Raw genomic sequence first — 22,361 nt, 5'->3', positions numbered from 1 at the left:
TCTCTTTACTGATATGTCTTGCGTGCTAGGATGGCCTATATGATTTATCAAAATGTACAGCCCTGTTCACAGCAGTTCACAGTGAAACCCCCGTGCCCCTGCACAGAAGATAAGGCTGGGTAAGAAGATAAAATCCAGTGTAACAGCAAAAGAGTGGTATGCCATTAACATTTACTTCTGGTGGTTATCAAGGCGGACACCTGCTAGAAGGACTCGGGAGAGCAGTGTCTGGTGCTGGGATCTCTGATCACTCCCTCTGCTGGCTGATCATACACATTGTGATCAGTACAGGGGAGATCAGAGGGAGAGAGGAAAAAAATAAAAACTATTTTAAAAATGTATAAACATGCTAAAATAAAATATTTTTACTGGTATTTCAAGAAATGATAACGTTAACCAATTGGATTTCCATTAATTTTGCACAGGGTGCAAAGAAAATGACAAAGGCTATACAAATATGCATCAATACTCTTTACCCTTTTATCCATTATAAGTAGACAAATTATAAATATATGTATATATATTTTGGCTACCCTGAACCCCTTGATCAAGAAAAAAAAACACAATCTAACATACTATGAGGGATAGATGTGGCTCTCTAGAGCATAACATGATGTATGTAGGGTGTTACTGCAATCATGAAGTTTTGACGAACATTAATTCAGCAGTGACACCTAAGCAAAATGACCAAAATGTGTTGTGCTTTAGTATAGGATTTTTAAATACTAGGACTAATAATTATGTGTTATGTGTTTCTATCGTTTTGCAAGAAAGTCCTACTTCTCTTGAAAAAATTATGTCTAATTTGTATGGGTACATCAAACATGGAAAATGGGAATCACGATTAAACCAAAGTGATAAAAATGGCTAAAAAGTATTTTTAGGTGCCACGGTGTGCGCCATATTAAATATGGAGGAGGTTGTCTGCTTTAAGAGAGCTTAGAAGGTGATCATTAAAACATTGCTGAAATGTTGCCAAAATATCTCAATATCGAGGCATTCATTGACACTGAAAACCCACCCCAGGATGCACTGAGACCACTGCAGAGAGCGACCACTAACGTCATAGTGAGAGATGTTGCCTCTCTCAAGATGGTGGCGCTGACTGAAAAATATACAAGTTTCCAAGATAGTCTCTCCAGGCCCTCCTGAGCTTCCCTTGTAAGTTAAATACAGGTACTGCATTTAACCATGCAAGTCAATGAAGCCAATGTGATTAGTAAAATAAATAAAAAGGGAAAAAACACGAGAAATGTTAAAAATAATAATAAAAAATAAATAAAAATGTGGTACCATGTAAAGATAATTGTCACCATCAGGGGAACTATCCATTTCCAACAAAATGTAAAAAATAGTATCTTCACAAAACTCCTGGTATGGAAAAGTTAAAATACTGGGATTTGAAATACCCATGAGATTTCAAAAATGCATGATTTGATGGGGTACATTTAATTGGCCGGGTTCATAGATAGGACATGGGCACAGACTGACCAGATGTCAAAATTCCAAAAAAATGCGCACCTTCCAAATGTGACCTGACAAACAAATGCATTGGTGGTATCACTGTATGCAGGAGGTGTTGCTGAATACATATAACAGGCAAACTAAGTACTCATAGAGAGCAATATAATTAGCATCAATGCTAATTTTTTATGTTAAACTACGAATAAAGCAAACAATTTTATTTACCACATTGGGTCTGTGACATATTTTTTCATTGGAAAATGGATCCAAGGATTATATTTTGTCAACCACTTGTTCTTCTTTACGCTGTTTCATTGAATACAGCAGGAGTGATATCCCTGTTGTTCTGTGGATCCTGACATTTCAGGGTGAGTGCAGGTTTTCTGTCAGTTACTTGTGTCTGCTGTTGGGTTGCCTCCTGTTGCTGATTTCACAATACACCAAAGCCTAGACAACAAGATAATTAGATTAACTGTTATAAGGTATACTACAACACAATTTAGACAATAGTGACAAACTACTTTATAACAGAGTATGGATCGAACACAGTAAGAATCTGTTTATTTCCCAGTTAGAAAGAATGAGTCCTTCCCAAAACTGTCCTGCACAATACACACCAATTATTTTCTATTAATTTATGGCTCAGTTTTCCAATAATTGGTGGAAAGTGATCTTCGGTTGTACCGCATGAAACATTCTGAAAGCAACTGTATCATTTTTAATGCCAATTGTTGTCATTCAAGACACATTCCTGGTCTGTAGTTTTTAAATTTATTTTGCATTTTATACCTAGAGACAATATTCAATCAGCCATATGCACAAGGCTTATGATCACATGGCAACAAAAGTTAATTAATAGCCTACCAAGAATAGAACTAGAGTTTTCACTGAGACTTTCCACTAGACCTAACTGGCAACTGATGAGTTTGTTGTAAATGATTCCTGATCCAATTAGTATCAGTCATCCTTATTCCAGTGTAGTACAAAATAATCATAATTACGTTTAACTATATATTTATAACTTATACATTAGCTGTGTATGTAATAAATACAATTAGTCAAGTGCGTATTTTGTTAATTATCAACCTACATTAATTACAAGTAAATATGTGCACCAAATTCTTGTTCAATTTATGTAAACCATATTTAAAGCTATCTACTTATCCTCATTCTAAGGTTTAAATATATTCAATTGGATATGAGGCTTAATTAACAAGGAATTGGATATATACCATAGTCTAAGAATAGAGATGAAAATTAGGAGATATCTGTGTGCATTGCAGTATCTTACTCCGTAAACACTTGGCTCTTTGTAATCAAAGAGATTTGGGATATGTAGTCTTAAATCATCCACAATGGAATGGTATCTTTGTCAGGCGCATTAAACATTGTCCAACAATGACATCGGCACTGGAAATAGAAACAGGTTTAGGCTTTAATGAAAATGCAATGCATTCCCCAGCACGCGGTGACATATCGTCTTAGTTCCATTTGAATGCATCGTTTGCCACTTACTGTACAATACACATATAAAAGCTTTTTCCAAATGCGTGCCCGATTGCCTCTTATTCCTCATCTCTTGTATCTGTGCGGATTCTTCCAAGCTCAAAAGAAATATGGCAAGTTAATATCTTCAAGATAGAGCGGCTGCTTGTAACAATACTCATCAGTCATTTAAAACATTTTACTGACAAGAAAATATCAAATAACAGCAAGTTTCAATTCAACAATACCATTAGAAAGTTACAGGATTTCGAAAGTGGATGTCCATAGTGTTATTTTCTTGGTACTTGAGTGTGTGCAAAGTTAACTATTTAGTCCCACAAGGAGCATTTTTTTCTTTGTACAATGCCAAAAAATGTTGATACATTTATTGATTGGAAAATGCAACAATAATTTAAAGGCATCTGCCTGAAGTCAGTTATGAGTTTAAATAAAAACGGCATGTTTCTGGGTAATCCAAACCACAGACCCCAATATTCAACTACTATTAGTGGAAGGCGAGCTGGTTAGATGTACTACAGAAAATGATCCAGGGTTAAGTCGGGCCTTGGGGCCAGCCCATCAAGCCATGCAAGGGCCAAACATGTTGCCCAAACCCCAGTTCCCCAGCTAAGTTGTGCTTGCTACTAACTGGTCTTGAAATGAAAAAAGCGAGAGAATGCCAAGAGGTCTGTAACCCAGTGAACTTCAAACTGTCACAACCTTTATGTGGCACATAAACATGTTCCACAATTACACATGAACAACAATGTTTTGTGTGCAAAAGGTTTCTGGTGTTTTGGTGCTTACCAGGTAGAATGTGGCAAACGCCAACATAATGCACATGGAAAAAAAGAGTAATCTGCACGAGACAAGGCCCTCTAATGTTTCTTATCATTGGTATCAAAATATTTTAAAAAAATTATGTGCTGTTTCTTTTTTAAAAACAGTACCAGTTTTTGCACAATATAATGTTTCCCGAAAGCTACATATTAGCCATTTGTATGCGTTCTAGCTCTTGCTCTTAACCCAATCTATTAAACAAACACACTAGGTCCTTATCATACTTCCTGTATTAAACAATAGAATAGCTCAGTATTTTTTTCACCCAGTCTGACACTGATTAGTGATTAAGTCTATGGAAGAACAGACTTCATTAGCATTACCATAAAGAATTTGCTCAGCGTGGTCTTTGAACAGTTAGAGTTTCTAAAGAATATGACTGACAACCATGACACGTCTGCAGGTAAAGGAAGTTTTTTGGAACAAAATGAGATAAAACCTGCATTACTACATACATCCCTGTATCAATGAGGGAAAAAAATCCATGAGATTTTCCATCATCTTCACACCATAAAAACATGAATTTAATTTCTAGATATACTAGGCTTTTGTTGACTTTTGATGCTGTATACAAGCATAGACTAAATATTGAATTTGCAATGACAGTTTATTAATAGTAAGTGTACTTTCAGCTTGAGGGAATAAAGACATTTATTGAATGGAAGCAGGGGCATAATTAAATAACAGAGCCCCAGTGCCCCTGAACATTGCCCCTGGGGGCCCCAACTTCACCAAAATAACATGTCCCACAGTGCCACCTTTGCCCCCCAAACAGCTTGTGGCTGCCACCTTTGCCCCTAAGCAGCTTATCAGTGCCATCCTATCCCCCAAACAAACATGCCTGTGCCATCTGTATGGCTCTAGATTGTCAGTGCCCCCAAACATCTTATCTGTGCCATCTTTGCCCCCAATGTCTTGCCCCATCCAGGCTGCGGAGCTGCTTATCTCTGGTTTTTCATTTTTCACTACAGTTCCCCTGTCCTCTCTACAGTTCCCCTTTCCTCGCTACAGTTCCCCTTTATTCTTTGATTCTAGCCCTGCTCTTAGCTTCAGCTTCTGTTTCCTTTATAAGTTGTGCCCCACCAATTTGTTATGTTTCTCTCAGTCTGCATTCTAAAGGTATGTCTATCTTTGTTCTGTGTTTAGATTCAATGCTTACTTTCAGCTTCTTAGCAATTCAGTAGGCAGGGTTTAGCGCTAGGACCCATAGAATATTGGAGTACTTTGGCCTAGTCGTGAGCTAAGCATACTATGGCCATATGATGTGACTAAATCTCCAATTGTTATCTTATAGTCCTAGGCTAGTCCTGTAATTATGTGTGTCAGCATTTTATGTACCTTTGCCTTCTTTTCCCTTAAACATCTGAGGATCTCGGCTCCTCACTTCATCCCATGTGTTCCTTGCCTAGTTTCCTGTCGTGTCCTGTACATGAATGTCTTGTCTGGTTATGTTTAGAATTCATTTTTCTGTATTCTTACTTATGTTCGCCTTTGCTGGTTATGCTTTATGCAGTTGACTCCGCTACTGCAAATAACTCCTGAAGACCATCATTAGGTGCTCTGGGTCCTTACGGTAAGCCGTAGGGACTACACCCCTGACACCCAAACAGCTGATATGTGCCATCATTGCCCCCAAACAGCTTGTATGGTTAATCTTGCAGATGGACATGGCAGATGGCTTTTTTGGCATGCTGGTTGAGGGCATTAGGAGGGAGAGTTGTATGCTTCTCAGAATAGGTAGATTTTTACTGAGTGCTTGAAACTAGAATAAGAGAGGGAAATTCTGATGAAACAGGGTAAGGAATTTCAGAGAAGCGGTACAACACATATGAAATCCTGAATAGTGGTTGTGGTGGAAGTAGTGATAACGGTAGACGAGTCTTAGGAGGAATGAAGAGGGTGGTTTGGGGTGTATTTACATATCTGAGCAAATATATAGGGGGTGCAGAGTTGTTGAGGGCTCTGTAGGTTAGGTCAGAAGTTTGAATTTAATTCTGAAGTGTATAGGGAGCCAAAAGAGAGTTTGGCTCCCTATACACTGGCAGCTGTGTATATTCATTGGACTCATGAAAGGCGGCAGAGGGGGAAACCATTTAGTAAGGAGGATTTCCTCAAACGTGTTGGAAGAAACATAGAGGTATACAATATTAAAAATAGTCTTATCACTTTAGCTATCAATAGTTTATTGTGAGGTGACATTTAATTAATCAGTCTAGCTGATTTCCCACTGAGGTTTAAAAAAACAGCTACCATTAGTTCAAAAACATTGAAAAAGAGAGTTCTCTGTGTGGTTAGGTCCAATATGAAACTGAGTACTCAAAACTCGCCAGTGTTAAGGTTTAAGTACTTTACGAGCTACAAAGAATGAAGCAACAGTTCTATGAGAAAATAACTGTTTATAAAGTAAAATAACTGACATTTTCCAAATATTTTACTTTTTTCTGTGCGTTAGTAAACGTTTTCTTTTTCAGTTCTGTGGCTCTTCTCAAAAAAACAAATTTTTTCTGTGTTTGTGGAAAATTTTATTAATTCTGAATTAGAAAACAGAAGAAAAAAGCGGTGTGCATGATTACCTATACATTAATATGTACCACATTACATAAACATACATTAATAAGTACCGCTATCTTATTAATATTTTCTTACAAGCAGTAGTAGTTGGATAAAATATTTATGTGAATGCAGATGGCCTATTCCATTGTATTTTTTATTGGCTTGAACACATTAACGTAAGTAGGCCTTTCTAAGACCTTTGGAAGTAAGCATATTTGGAAGAAGATGAGTCAGGTGAGGCAGAGCCAGTGGCGTAACTACAGGAGTCCAGTCCACGTCGGAAGGGGCAGTATGAGGACACAGGGCCCCCTAGCAAATGGGCCCTGTCGCAGCTGTGACAACTGTGACCCCTTGTTACTGTCTCCTCATACTGATTCAAAATAGTTTAGAAAGGGCCCTTCCGGCCTAAACCACAACGTTCACAGGGAGACAGGAACATATTGGGATCACGTTATGTCACATGACCCCGTGGTGAAACCGAGGCTGCTCACACAGCGGCGAAGAGAAAGCTGCAGGAGCGGTGAGAGGTAAGCGAGGGCAGGAGGGGGGTATTTATCTATTTGTGTTTCTATTTATGTATGTGAGCATGGATGTGTAATTGTGTGTGTGTGAGCATTGATGTTTAATTATGTGTGTGTGTGCGTGAGCATGGGTGTGTAATTGTGTGGGTAAGCATGGATGTGTAATTGTGTGTGTGTGTGTGCGTGAGCATGGATGTGTAATTGTGTGGGTAAGCATGAATATGTAATTGTGTGTGTGTGTGTGTGTGTGAGCATGGATGTGTAGGTAGGGTAAGATGGAGTGTGTATTGGTATGAGTAAGTGTGTGTAATTTGTGTATGTTTACATATGTGGGTTACAGTGTATGTTGAAAGGGGGCAAAGAAGGCACAGAGAAGTTGGTTGGAGGCACTGATGGCACAGGCAAGCTGTTTGGGTCAAAGATGGTACAGATAAGCTGTTTGGAGACATTGACAAGCTGGGGGCAAAGATGATACAAACAGGGTGTTTTGAGGTTAAGATAGCATTGATATGATGCCTGGGGCAAAGGCACCAACAAGCTGTTTGGGGCTAAGATGGCGCTCACAATCCGTTTAGGGCAAAAGTGGTACTGTGGGACATGTTGCCTGGGGAGGTTGGGGGGGATAAGCAATTTTCGCATCAGGGCCCTGTGGTTTCTAGTTACACCCATGGGCAGAGCATGAGTGAAGATGGGGCTGATGTGAACTTGCTGTCCATATATCATGGATTTGGACACTCACAAATGCGGTTAGAGCCATACCAGGTATAGTTGTCAGGATAAGGATTCTCAATGCAGAGCTTGTATCACCTGATGGGCAAACAGAGTACATGAACAGCAGGAATGGAGTGCAGCAGAACCGGGCATGTGTTTCCCTTTAAAAATATAGGGCAGGTGTAGCACTTTGCTGCATTCACTACTCAGAACTACAGGCGGCCAACGGTCACCTGGGACTGCTGGAGGAGAAGACGATGCTGCTGGTACACAGCAGGACAAAGTAGGGACAAACCTGCGTGCATCACTGAGAGACCATGCCCCAGGATACCCCCAAGTAGGACTCTGGCCAGCAGGACAGGAGTGACAGGAACCGGGGAAAGGCATGACGGTTAGACTTTTTTTAGACAGCTGAGCTTATTACGATGGAAAGTGCACAAGGCTGACTTATGTCATACATTTTTGGGTATAATCTGCAAGTGTCCATGATCACACTAAGGAACCTGGGAAAGCAGAACACTCATGGGACTGTAAAATACAAAATCTGGTTTATTTTGAGACATTAAACATGTTATGACATTGGGAAGTTTAACAAGTCCTCTGTGTGTTCTGAGCGTGCATGATATAGACCATTGGTAAAAGTTGTTATCAAATGTTTCCGTAACTAATGGGAGCCTATTCATTTTTCCTTTAACAAAATTTGTTTAATGAGGTTTAGAATCTAGCATTACATGAGTGAACAATTATGTTTTAAGAGAAAACAAATGACACTAGCCAGAATAAATTAAACAGAAATAAATTGTTCAAGGCTTGAGTTGTCAAATTAAATCATTTAAATTATTGAATATATTAGAAAGTGTGTTTTTAAATTATGCATTGTCTAATTTCTGTAAATATTAGAAGAGAACGGTAATGTCAAATTTGTAATCTTTGAGAAAAAAAATAATTTCACTAAAATGGTTCTGTACACTTAACTACAATTGTATATTAGTTGTCTACAAATTCAGTAAAAAAAACTTGCAGAAATTGAACAATAGTCCAACTCATAACTTGACTAAAGTTTACTTGTATTTATAGTTGAGTTGATGCTGGCTGAAGTATAGCAAGCTGGTTGTGTATTTGTTGAACTCCCACCGTTTGTTGATCCCATATTTATATTATCAGTAGGGAATTTAGCAGAGTATTGTCACAAATAAAGATGTTACACAAACACAGCAACTCTAACCTCTTACACATACATATACACTCACCCACTCTAACATTTGAAACATATATACTGTATACTGTGGCGCTTATATTTTCTACTTATTTATAATTTTTGTTTATTTTTTTTATCATAATTTGTGCCTAACCTGCACCTTCATTGGCTCCATACGCAATCTACATGTATCAACCACTACATGCTTATGATACATTTACTAAAGGACATGGGGACTTTTAGGACATTATTTTGTTTACTTTTACTCTTTGGTTTTGTGCATATGGGGCAATAACGAGGAAACAAATTATGCTTTTGTTGTTTTATACCCCGAGCTCTTTATCATGAGATTGGATGCATGGTTTGCCTTAAATTAGTAATCTATAAATAACTTGTCCTGAATACAAAATATAAAGTGTAAAGTGTAAACTATTTATGTGGTTCTATATGACCTAAATCTAACAACAGCAAACCTACAAAAATTGTTTCCCACGGGGGAAAATGTGCTCCAACCCCCAGAACCCAAATGGTTAACATGTGCATAACAAAAAACAAATACAGCACATATAGATATAAGATTACATACAGCTATAACAAGAGTTGACGACTCTGTCCATAAACTTATTATTTAGTGTCATGGCGACTTTTATACAACTTCCTGGAGAAGAATGGTAGGCTTATGAGGGCCATGCTTGCAAGCTTACATTCTATCGGAATTATATGGTTAAATGAGGGTTCAAGAAAGTTTGATTTCAGATTGGCTCAGATGCCATGTAACTCGTAAATATATGGCATCAAATTAAATAAAATGCCTAATACGTCAACATGAGTTACACAACCCATCTCTTGGGAACCACAAGCCTGGACTTAATACTGCTTCACAAACCACATGATAATATTTTCCATATGCAGATTTTTCTTAGAAATCACAAAAATTCCAATATGAAAGCATTATATTTACAACGCTGACTGAGTAGAAATGTTATTTTGTATTCTCAAATGTGTTGCTTATATGAATAATAAACATAACGTTGTGTGGGTCAGAATTAAATTATTGTTTTAGGCTGCTCCGTAAATAGATGTTGCAGTAAACATGCCAATATACACAAATAAAGTATGTAATATATAACTCAAGAGAAGGTAAATCCTTGGAATGATTCAAAATGGAGGCTTCCTATTTTATAGCAACAGCGTTTCAACTCATAAAACTTCTTTAGAACAGAAAGCAAGAACTAACCAGCATAATTCTGTAAACCATATAAATCCTAAATGCAGTGTCTACCTTGACAGGGTGAATTGGTTTCTAAATGTGTAGTCTTTTATTCACCTTCTAAAATGTTCCCTCATCTATTTAAGTTCAAAAGGCAACAAAAATGAATTGCTAATGATTAGGTAGCTCTGTTATTAAGAACCATGAGCATTTGTTCATGAAGTAGTTTACCCTGATGTAATCACATTTCAATTTATTCATTTGCTTCTCGACGATTTAAAAAGCTCCATTCATTGTCCGTAAGTCCTGCTCATTCAGCATGTTTCATGTGAGCCAGAACAATATGTCTTCTCAGTTGCAATTATATGCCATAAAGTGCATCAATTTAGATACTAAATGTATTATATTCTTTAGCTAATATGCCCTGATTGCTATCTGGACACAGCAGTTGAAAGGCTTAAATACAGTAATAAGCTGATTTGAACTTTACTCTAGTCATAGAACTCAGGCAATATAGAACAAATCAGTGTTAAAAACATGAATATATCTGTTTTTTATATATATATATATATATATATATATATATATATATATATATATATATATATTCAGAGTCGGCCTTAAGTGTTCTGGCGCCCTGTGCGGACTACTCCTCTGGCGCCCCCCCATCCCAAAAAAAAGAAAGGAAAAAAATCTCCCCCCTCTGCCCCTTCTCACTGCCCCCCCCTGCCCCTTATCACTATCTATCCCCTATCCTTACTTACCTTGTTGCCGGAGTCCTGCGGTGGGAGCGGGAAGCGTCCGTCTTCCCGATCTGCCGCGGTGCGCGCTTCACAGCTGAGCGCCACGACGGAGTCACGGAGAGTGAGGGCCGCCGAGCGGTTGCTGAAAACCACCACCACTCGGCGCCCCTGCCCAGGACTTAAATGAAAACCCCGTTTTTTTTTTTTGTTTAACTTTATTTAACATCCTCTATGTTAAATAAAGTTTAAAAAAAACTTTATTTAACATGGAGGATGTTAAATAAAGTTACAAAAAAAACAAACGATGTTATAATTTAAGTCCCGGACGGCGCCCCTGTTGCCATGGCGCCCTGTGCGGCCGCACAGGTCGCACACCCCTAAGGCCGGCCCTGTATATATTTCACAGTGCTGGTGGTGTTAGATCTTTTGAGGTTGAGTACTGTGTCCTGTAACTCAAAACTTATTTATTTGTCTAACGGAACTGAGTTTAAAGGATTACTTTGGTTTAGGTGAACATTGAATAACCTATATGGAATGGCGCATTACATACATATGTATGCTATACTTCTTTCATTTATTTGAATTAATAACATATGACAAATTATTTATTATAGCAAATTATCTTACAAAGGGACAAAAACATTTTCTCAAGTTTAATTTGCTTTTTCACAAATATATGCCTCATACTTTTTTTTATTTTAAGACGACATATTTTGACCTGTGCTGTGTAAGGCTGTCAGTGACCAGTTTTAACTAAATGTTTTTAGTTATTTTAACCTTTGGAAAGTCAAAAAAAAAATATATATATATATATATATGGAAGTAATTGTAAAACATTGATTCTTTAAACATTTGTATTTCAACCTTCGCAACGTGAAGCTTGAGACTCCCATTGATTATTTCTTTGAACCCTCAATCCTCAACAAGTCTGGAAGATATTCATGGGGAAAAATGAAATTTAAAATCCCTGCTGAGCTCATATTGTGTAGCATCTTTTCCTGACTTCCTACTTGGAAACAACATGCGGGCAAAATCACTTGAGAAATGATAAATGACAACAGCAAGGAAACAATTTAATATCTATTGTCATTCCGAGGAGAAGGCAGTTTAACTTATTTATAGTGTTCTGGCTTTATCTCTTGTAGCACATATATAATATCAACAGTCTTGTACATTGTTCTGCCTCAAGCAGTTTCGAAAATTCACTGCATATCCTCACAGTATGTCAAGGAGACTTCATTTTCTTGAACTGTTGGTTAATGGTGTCCCACTGGTATGGTCCTAAAATAAACTATATTGTTGAATCATGGAGAAATATAAGGTAGACAGAGCTCATCTAAAATATAGGGGCCCATTTGACAAACATTTTTATTAGCAAGGTCATACTGATACTATATAGCATTTCAAAAGTTTTTAACTTCATAACATTAACCGTAATTGTTTATATATATATATATATATATATGTTGGAATTTTGGTGGCATAGTTATACCTACAGGTAGGACCGCTCACCCATCTTACCCATCACGCCACCTCACAGTGCAATTGATCCCTGTGATACAAAGGCACAGAGCTCGCACAGCTCGATGCTATAGGCCTTCCTCTGGGTACTGTATGCCATAGAATGCCTGAGAAGTGGAAATGCAAGGGCACAAAATTCCATGAATAGGCAACAATTTTAGAGGTACCATTTAATTCAAATATAAACGTTATTTAAACTATGGGCATTGTCTGTTTTTCACTTGGTGATCTTTTGCACATTCTTTTAACTCTTCTTTGGTGGCTTTTGGATGCCATATTTATTATCTTTGATGGTGCTTCTACTCCATATTCCTACTTTGACAAATATATGCCTACATCACCACATCACCAGAGTCTTTTTCTTTCTATCTGAATCAGTTACTTTTCCAGTAATATGAACAATTCAGAGGCAAAGCCTCAATTTACTCTATTACACTCACGTATGATGTTGATTATGGTTTTGCTAAATTCTGATATGGGAGTAATTTAATGGGCATCACATTTTCCCCAAATGTTTGGGTGTGGACCTAAACAGTAGTTGTGGCAATAGCTAATGGGTCGTCATTGAATTCAGGCATTTAAAATGAAATGAAAACCTAAATGGAGACTAAGCATAAACCCAATCCAAGATATAAATAGACAGTCCATTCAACCTGTATACTTACCTAAAGATATGCAGAACTGTGTTGAAGGGCATTCTCAAAACATATTGAAAATGATATTTACCAGATAAAATAATTAGACAATAATAGCGAGTATGCAAATGTAGTTAATGGAAATGTAGGGGTAGTCTAGAGTGCCGTTGAACCACCACCAATGATGAATATCATGAATACGTCTGCATGGGTCACTTGAATCAAGACAGATGCCTCAGAAGTTTGATTTTTTTTTTTTATCTTTTTATATATATATTTATCACGACAATCGCTTTTGCCTCTCTCATCCATGAAATTCAGGATCTTTTGAGATATATTGCTGAAATTAATAGGTCTTCATAACCAGCGCTTAGACACAGTCAGTCATCGACCATGCCAGGATAACATTTTTAAAATAAAGAATTATTAAAGAATACAAATTGGAGCATCTGGGACTGGGCACAACAGCAGTGTATTTATTGCGAAGAAAACCAATACATTCGCTACAAAATAGGCCAGTGATCTGTATGATTTGCCAAAGGGTTGTAGACCTGGGTGGTCTCATGCATTTGTTAAATTTTCTACTTTTTTACTTTCAAGAGGCGGAGGTATTTGTTGTGTGTGTGACCATAAATGGCCCTCATTGAATTTTATTTACTACCATTTGATGCTTGTTGTCTATAATTCAAAAAAGTTTAAAAATCAAAAAGTCTTGTAGGGTGTTGACTCTAGACTTGGACGCCTACCAACTCTTTGTTCGTCTTCTTGGGGAAAGAAAATCTTCGGCCCTTCCTGTGTTCGGTTCGGGCAAATTTTTGCCGTTTTTTGTGGAAGGGGTTAACGCTATATGCACTATGCAGCAGCTTTGGTGCCAGGATTTTAAAGGTCCATTCGAGCAACTCTACTGGTCGGCGGCTGGGGCCTCCTCTGCCATCAACCAATGAAGTGCACCTGTACTTCATTGGTTGACGGCAGACGAGCCCCCTGCTGGCGACCAATAGAATCGCTCGTGCAGAAGTCTAGTTGACTCTCACAATTGAATAGTTTCACAAGGTTATGCAATCCATAAATCCCATACATAGGAATAGGGACAGGTTTTTGTCCTCTTGTGACTCTGTTTGTACATGTAATGTTGAGTACAAGCTGTTATTACTTATTGCATTTTGTTTATTCATTTAGCCTTATCATTTAATGCTCCCTTTAGCAAGTCCTTCTTAGAAATGAACAGATGGTGTTTGCTGTGTATCTGCAAAAGTGCCTTAGGTGCTTGTTTTCAGCAGATATTCATCTACATGTCTTTGATGTTTATATTCATATTTTTACACTTTATATGATACTTATTAGCATATGTCTTTCTTTAGATCTTATGTGAACACCTGTATAACTGCCACTGAATTATATGTGTTACTAATGATGAATATTGGATGATGACTGGAAAACTTTTGTTTCTTTTTTTTTTAATGGCATAGTTCAAGATAAATTTAGATATTGGACAAACACTTGTTTCAAATGTGTTACAATTTCAGGATTAAAATACATAAAAAACATGAGCTTTTTCTTGTGACATGTTAATTAATGAATGAGAACAAATTCTTGGAAAATAATTTCATCTGGAACCAAATTTAATGCCATATATTGAGAATTTCCTCTACGAAACCTAACAAACCCAAGCAGCAGAGCAGCAGCTATAAGATTGCTTAACTGTTAAGGTAGAGTGGTGTAGCAGTTTGTACAGGATATGAGGCTCAGTCTATATAATTAGTTGGATGAGACACTATTTAGCTTGTACAGTCTTAGGGGTGTACTCCCTGGAATTTGTAGGTGAGTTGAAGTTATCCGCTTCTTTATATCTCTAAGGACTAAACCCACCAAGCAGCGTGAATTGCCGAACTAATAAGAGAAAATGCCTATCCCATAACTAAACCACACATGATGCAGGGTCAACTCTTCTTGGAATACTCAGCTTACTGGTTTAGCGAATATACAGGTATTTGCTAACTTATTTATTCTGTGAGAGAACCTGTATCTAAAGCCATTACCAGCTGCACTCATTACATATTACACATTTGAACTATAAAATGTAGATTTTAGGAAGGTGACAGGGGCATCTTTTTATATATAAAGTTATACAGTGATGTATTCTGGCCTAGGACAACTAGGCCTAGGGCGGCAGTCCCCCTGCTGCCAAACCAGGGAAAGATCGCCTTTTTGGGAGATAGGGTCCCCTAGTATCCCGCTACTCAATGAGCCACTTACAGGGGAGATCTTTGATCTCCTCAACAGGCTCATTTACATTATGGAGGCTGTGCTGACTTAGCACAGCCCCCATAGTCGGCATTAGAAGGCCATCCACACCATTAAGAAACAGGATGAAGGGATATGATATCATATTAAGATCCAGGGTGTGTTCTAATCATATTTATCTATTATTTCATGTTTTGAGAACAGATACATACCTCAGTCACCACTTCCTGATATGTTGTGTCATTAAAAAGCTACCTATTTGAGACCCCTGCCCTAGTGAATTACTCGACAATGCTTTTGATTGCAGGATTTTTTAAATATAATTCCATCTAGTTTAATTTCTAGATGCACATCAAAATACATTTTTTCATATATACATTGTTAACTAAGCTCCCAATATCAGTCTTCGTGGATCCACAATACTGCAAGGACATGCAATAACTACACACAAGTCTGGGTGATCTATTTTAGTTATTTTGAAACCTCTAGCATTCACAAGATGAGTTGTTAAAAACTGCTGCAGCTTGGGGCTCTGATGTCTCACTTATGTCAATCAACTATAAGAAGTTAAGCAAATACAATATATCAGCTATATTTTTCAGTAATGAATATTTATAACATGTTGTTTATTAGTACTAACAATTGAATATATGTTTTGTCTCTCTTTTTTCTATAGGAATTGGATGAAAACACTAGAACGAATTCCTTGGAATCACTTAAAGCTAATTTCTACTGCAGATTATGTGACAAGCAATACCATAAGCACAAAGAATTTGATAACCATATAAACTCATATGATCACGCACACAAACAGGTAAGATGTGGCACTTAATCATTTTCTGAGGGGTCATTCTGATTCCAATCAGAATGTAAATCCATCCACAAAAATAACACTACTGTCCATCCAACTTCTAATAATTAAAAACTCTAAATTGTTTGTTAAAGTAGATTGTAACAGATGTTACTTTCTTGAGACTAGAGTGCACATTTAGAGGCAGAAAGTAATCATGATCTTAAAAATCTTATACTTACTAGAATTGAAAAATAATATTTGTGCAAAAATACTTTATTTGTGCATTAAAATAGCACATGACACTGTCTGGGTCTCACTATTTCATTGGATTTGATTGAGAAAAAGACAGTTAGGATTTTCGATGTTTTCAATAATACATTCCCCAATTTCTTCCTCTTTCCACAGAGGCTAAAAGAATTGAAACAGAGGGAATTTGAGCGGAACGTAGCTTCCAAATTAAGAAAAAATGAAAGAAAGCAAAAAAAATATCTTCGAAGGCTACATAAACTGGATAAGCTTAGAAGAGAAACAACCTGGTGAGTGAACCGCAAATTAGTTTTGGTGTAATATTGCTGGTTAAGGTTTACCCAGAAGGAAGGGGCAAAGAGTTATTTGCTAATGCTCATACCCTAGATTGATGTTTTATATTGGAAAAAAATCCACTTGCCTCCTGGGTCTTACAGTAGCACACATAACACTTTGTCCTTGAATAAAAGTATGAATTTTAGGTTGTTAAATTCACAACAATGGATGACTCACATGGGCCAGATGAGCTAATCTTTATGTTTTTGAATATTGATCTATTTATTTTGATAGCCTGACTACTACTACACTACTAAGATTTTACGGAACTACTCAATTAGTTGGCAACCTTGTGGGCATATATCTGAGTTTAAGTAAGAATAACAGGACACATTCTAAGAGAATACCTTATAAGGTGTTTTTCTTACATGGGATTTGTGGTTGTTTAAAGATTGTGGGAGAGCATAAAATTATCATAATTATATGTGTCATATTTTTAATATAACACATTCTATAACTGTAACTATTAAATGTGCTGGGTCTAACAGTAAGGCATAGAGTTCCTGGTCAATTAAATATTAAACATATTAAACATTGTCATCTTATTTGCTACAACCCATTTCCTGCAGAAAATATTATACATATATATGTAATAGAAATAAAGGAATCCTCAATAGAAAACAAAACCATGGGTCAAGTAACCAAAATAAAATCAAAATGTTTATTTTACGAATTATAGAACAACATAACTTGTAGGGTCTACTGAAAATATGTCCTTCTCTTATCTAGGGCTCCAGGAAGTGGCCCCATGTTCAAGTCAACCACAGTAACTGTTAGAGATCACGTACGTGAGAGTCGTCACAGTACCATTGTCCATTCAGTTGAAAAAGAAGACCCTAAAGGAGCAACTTTCAAAAGTACAAATGTGATGTCCATACTTCTGTCAAGTTCAGAAGGCTCTCAAAATGATAAACAAAACCTTAGTAACCAGGATGAAAAAGCAAAGGCACACAAAGTAAGCTTCTCTTTCGCATTTCCTAAAAAGACACAGTTTAAACTTGAATCATCAGCTGCTGTTTTCTATGAAGTCAGCGATGATGTTACCAGCGAGCGTGGTTCCCGAAAACAAAGCAGATGCCTCCCTGGATCATTGACCGCCCAATCTACATTGCCAACAGTAGTAGTGTCACCCCTAAACAAAGTTGATCAGTCCGTACCAGTATTAGAAAAATATAACTCTGATGAAAGACATGACCCTCAGGATGTAAATATGCAGCAGGTACCTGACAGCAAATTGAGTATATATTTAGCCTCTGAACTTACTAATTTAAAAGTGCCTTCTAACCTTGATGCCTCAACAAATCCTACTAACCAAGAGGTACGGATCAATTTAAATCAAACCCCATGTAGAGATGAACCTGGAAATGGAGAAATGACTGTGATATGTCCCACATCCAACAAAACTGACATAAAATTCATCACAGAGGAAGTTAATTTGAATAATTGTAATACAGACAGTTCACATAAAAATGATCATTTGATGGTGGATGAATTAGCAAGTAGCACTGTGTTTGAAGAAGAATTTACAAAAACAATATCAAGTCCTATTTCATCATCTTACAGTCGTTTAGATCCTTCAAAGGCAGAAACGAAAGGCTCATCACTTTCAAGATCTGGTGAAGCTTTTCACCCTGTACAAAGCAAAGATGGCTCAAGAGTCCTTCAGTGGCCTTCTGAGATGTTAATGTACACGTATACACAGCCATCGATTTCCTATAGTTGCAACCCACTATATTTTGACTTTAGGGCATCAAAAACAACTGACTGTAGAGTTCAAAAGAGTAATTTACGGTTCTATCCAGACACAGCTACATCACTGCATTCCAATAAAAATATCTTGCAGGAAAGTTTATACAAAGAAGGTAAAACAAATTCTGTTTGTACCTTTAATGGGTCGCAATCTAGTAATGATGTTTTAAGCAAAAACTGTGATTTTGTGCAATTCCAAAATAATCGGAAATGCCGTAGGATTATTTGTAGCATTAAAGAAAATGAAAAGCAAAAAATCACTAAATACTATCTAGGCAAAGAAGACGACTTGAATCAAAGACATAAAAGAGAAAAACCCAAAGTCAACAGAAGATTTCACAGTTGTGAAAGAAGAAAACGGCAGAGAACATGTGCCTCTACAGATGCAATATACAAATGCAGATGCAAGGAAAGGCGTGGCATTTACGTTAATTGCAAGCATGCTTTGAAAAGTTTAGAAAGACAAGCTGCAGAATCAAGGAAGTCATTTGGCCCATTAAAACAGTTAACAGATTCTAATCAAATACCACATGCTGAGAATGAACACATAGGAAGAGAATTATTAAGAATACCAACATTACAGATCAAACGGGAATGCAAAGTATGGAACGTAGATCATATAAAAGAACTTGCAGATCATTTTGAACAAAACAAAGATGCTGGCTCTTTTAACCACCGATCAAAACAGCTTCAGCTTGAATCTAAAGAAAACACTTTGGAAGCATTATGTAGCTGGAACACAGATAAAATACACTCTAATCATCTAAGACCTGAAACATGTTTCAATCATAGCTTTTCTTTTAAAAGAACATATACTGCTATCAGTGACGAAATAGAATTTGTATACAAGAAACCTAGACTCTGTAAGCCCCTTTGCTCATCTATTCCAAAAAGGATATTTCCAGGGCAAAACATGTGTGTGTTATATAAGTCCCTAAACAGAAAAGTAATGGCTGACTTTGCACCAGAAAACCACTTAAAGAGAGACCCGTGGTCAAAATATTTAAATTCTAAAGCATTCGAAGGTATTGGAAATTTGCTTGCTCGAAATAATCATTTACAAAATAAATCATTTAGGACCACAGAGATTTTCAAGAACATTAAAATAATCAAGAGAGCAGTCAAAAACAAATTAGACCAACTGTATATGAGGTTATTTGATTTTAAGGAAAGCAAACAAACAGAATTATTTTCTATTGAAAATGTTCCAGACTATACAGGAAACGTCAGAAACTCACTAACTATAAAACAGAAAGATTCTTTGCCTGAAGTAAAAAGCATTGAGCACAACAAGCAACACAACGGTGAAATTCCAAACCTACCTTGTAGCAAAAACATATCAGAGCAATGTATAATGGGATCACATTTATCAAACAAGTTGGTAAGGGAAGTGTATAATGAATCAGGAAGGAATTCTGTCAAATGTACCTCACAGGCTTTATCAAAGCATTCATTACAATGTAAAGAAACACGCAAGACTGACCAAACATTTATAAACGAGGAATTGTTTTCCCATGTTGCCCTCCCTTATCAAGCGACTCCTTCTTCAAAAATGGATTCAAAGAGACATAAACATCATCAGTGTGGAACCTACAGCCGTACAATACAGCCGAATATTTTTCCTGACAATTTCAGAGTGGTATTACCTACATTGGCCATTCAGTCTTGTGGCTCTTTATATCCAGTGCAATTAGAGCAGCCATTTTGTTCAGCTTCAGTAGCTACAGTACAGCATACATTATTGCAGCATAACACAGTGGACTCTTTTTCAGCTACCTCCGTGGATAGTGTTAAACTGGTTGACCCTCAACAATATTTTATGACACCACCATCTCAACTGTTCTCAAGAACTCCATTCTACCAAATAACTGTGGAGCCTGGATTTTGTCCAACAGAACCATTTCTCTCCTCGCCACAAATACCAGTTCTGTCAAACTCTGTTCTATGTCAAATTCCAGTCCCTCTTCCACATGTTTCCCATCCTAGAGTTTTTCCTGTCCTTCATTCACCTCACCCACCCCTAATTCCTTTGCATCCTCTTTATTAATATTCAGTGTCTGTCCATCCACCTTTTCTTCCATTGTAAGATCTGTTTAAATGAAGTTATACATTCTTGGATGAACAATGCACAGGATTGTGTGGAAGATACCTCGGGCATCTGATGCATTTAAAATGTTTTAGGGTAAAAAGATTCTAGGGCAATATTGGCTACTCTGAGAGGTGTTGTGTTTATCTGAGCCATTTATATATATCATTGAGCCTATAGAAAAACAAAGTCACCAGCCACTGTTAAGCTAAAAGAGGAACTTTCAGCATTTGTACAACTAGTATTAGATTAAGAACGCGTTTTCAAAAATATTTTCTTTTTTAAAAAAGTTCTAGTTTTTACATAGTGTAATATTTCAAGTGGCTGCAGATTCCTCTTGTTCCTACGTGTTGTAGCTATCTGTCTTGGCCTAATCTACTTCACAAGCACCCTGATTCCTCATTATACAGCCATGTAGTAAATAAAAAGGCTCAGACTTAATCCCTCAGCAGGACACTCATGAAATTCTATGGAGGAAAGAATTTCATAGTACAATCAGGATTTTATTTACACTGTCAGAAAAAATCAACTCAGTTTAGTGTTTGAGCATGGAAGATCAGCCAAAATATCTCAAGATAAAGGAACGTTATTGGAACCAAGTTTTTATCATTACTAACCTACCTTACTGTACGCAGCACTATATTTTTTGTCGTGGGACTTCCAGTTTATGTTTCTCAATATCAGTTTACAAGTGCTTCAGCCTGTACAGGGTTTAACTGCATACAAATCAGTAGCAGTCTATATGCTATTTCACCTCTAATTAAAAGCAAAGAGAAAATTCTGAAAAAGGTTTTCGTTGAGAGTGATCTGTCCTTTTTATGAGGAAGAATGTGCTTAAACAATAAAGAAATGACATCACTGGCTCACTTTTCAGCTGAACATTACTACGGCAAAGGAACAATCATATGGTTAGTTTGTTTAATCTGGACAGTAAAAGAAATTCAATAAAATGCTGCATTACTATAACATGGCAAAACTACAATATTTAATTACATTATTATTACTATGAGTGTAATGTTTACATGTCATACTGGTCTTTCCATGGATAACTTGACCAAAGCCAGATTAATGCCAGCGACACCGATCAATTGGTTGGGGGGCTTTTTCTATATCAAAGAGAGCTGGGGGTACTGCTTCTGTGTCAGTGCCTGACAGGTTAATTATCGAAAACACAGGTGCTTGTGAATTGTCAAAAAATAACAAACTAGCACAGGTTGGGAAAAAGTCACATTCTGAAATTCACTAAAGTCAAGTCGCATTGGCACTTGCAAAAAATAAAAAGAACGCAAAAATAAAAAGAACACAAAAAATACAGTCTCAGAACCAGTTTAATTGCTATACTAGACCCTCAAAAATAGAAAAAGCAAGAATTTATAAGGTTTATTGATTTTACTGGTATGCTTTATTTCGCCAAAATATATTTTTTTCTTTATGAAATCAATTATCAAAATTAAATAGCTCATGAAATGTTATAGAAATGTTTTCATTTTAAGTCTTGGCTTGTCTTATGCTTACACATAAAAATGTTAATTTGGTCAATATAAAATTTTAAACGGATCCTCCATTCAATTGATCAGCTCTGAGACAGTCAGGTTGAGAAAATAGAGAGCAAGTTAAAGTGCACATAACACAAAATGCTGGGACTTAACGAAATGGTGACATAAGGATGCCTTTTTTCTCCCTTTGGTTTTTAGTGTAAAGGTTTTATGGTCAAACAGGCTACATATGTGAACATATGAAATTTGTCTTTGAACATGCTACATATGTGCACATATGAAATTGGTAATTATGTTACATATAAATGAGCCAAAATAAATAAAAAGTGCCAATTCTGTACAAAAGTAAACAAGGTATGATAACAAACACCTTATTATGCATGCCTGTATAATAAAAAATCACAGACATTAGCAGCAGACATAATTAGTGTTCAATCCAAATGGCCCACTTGTGAGCCAAGTGACATACCTGGAAACTTTGAGGGTTTGACCCGGAGTCTCTGGGTAAAGCACTACTTTCCCAGGGCACT

At 36.8% G+C, this 22,361-nt stretch overlaps 1 protein-coding gene across 1 annotated transcript in view; it reads left to right on the top strand.

The window, feature by feature from the left end:
- Window positions 1-20,296, top strand: part of ZNF804A (zinc finger protein 804A) — a 54,710-nt gene extending 34,414 nt beyond the window's left edge. Inside the window, exons 2-4 of the mRNA XM_053471963.1 lie at window positions 15,802-15,939; window positions 16,324-16,454; window positions 17,230-20,296. Of these exons, the coding sequence (XP_053327938.1) occupies window positions 15,802-15,939; window positions 16,324-16,454; window positions 17,230-20,296 (3,336 nt within the window). The remainder of the gene's footprint in view (window positions 1-15,801; window positions 15,940-16,323; window positions 16,455-17,229) is intronic.
- Window positions 20,297-22,361: the final 2,065 nt, after the last annotated feature.

This window comes from Spea bombifrons, chromosome 7 (genome assembly GCF_027358695.1).
Source record: "Spea bombifrons isolate aSpeBom1 chromosome 7, aSpeBom1.2.pri, whole genome shotgun sequence".
Taxonomy (NCBI): Eukaryota; Metazoa; Chordata; class Amphibia; order Anura; family Pelobatidae; genus Spea; species Spea bombifrons.
Note: the sequence above shows the minus strand (reverse complement) of the source record. Positions and strands in the feature narration are given on the sequence as shown.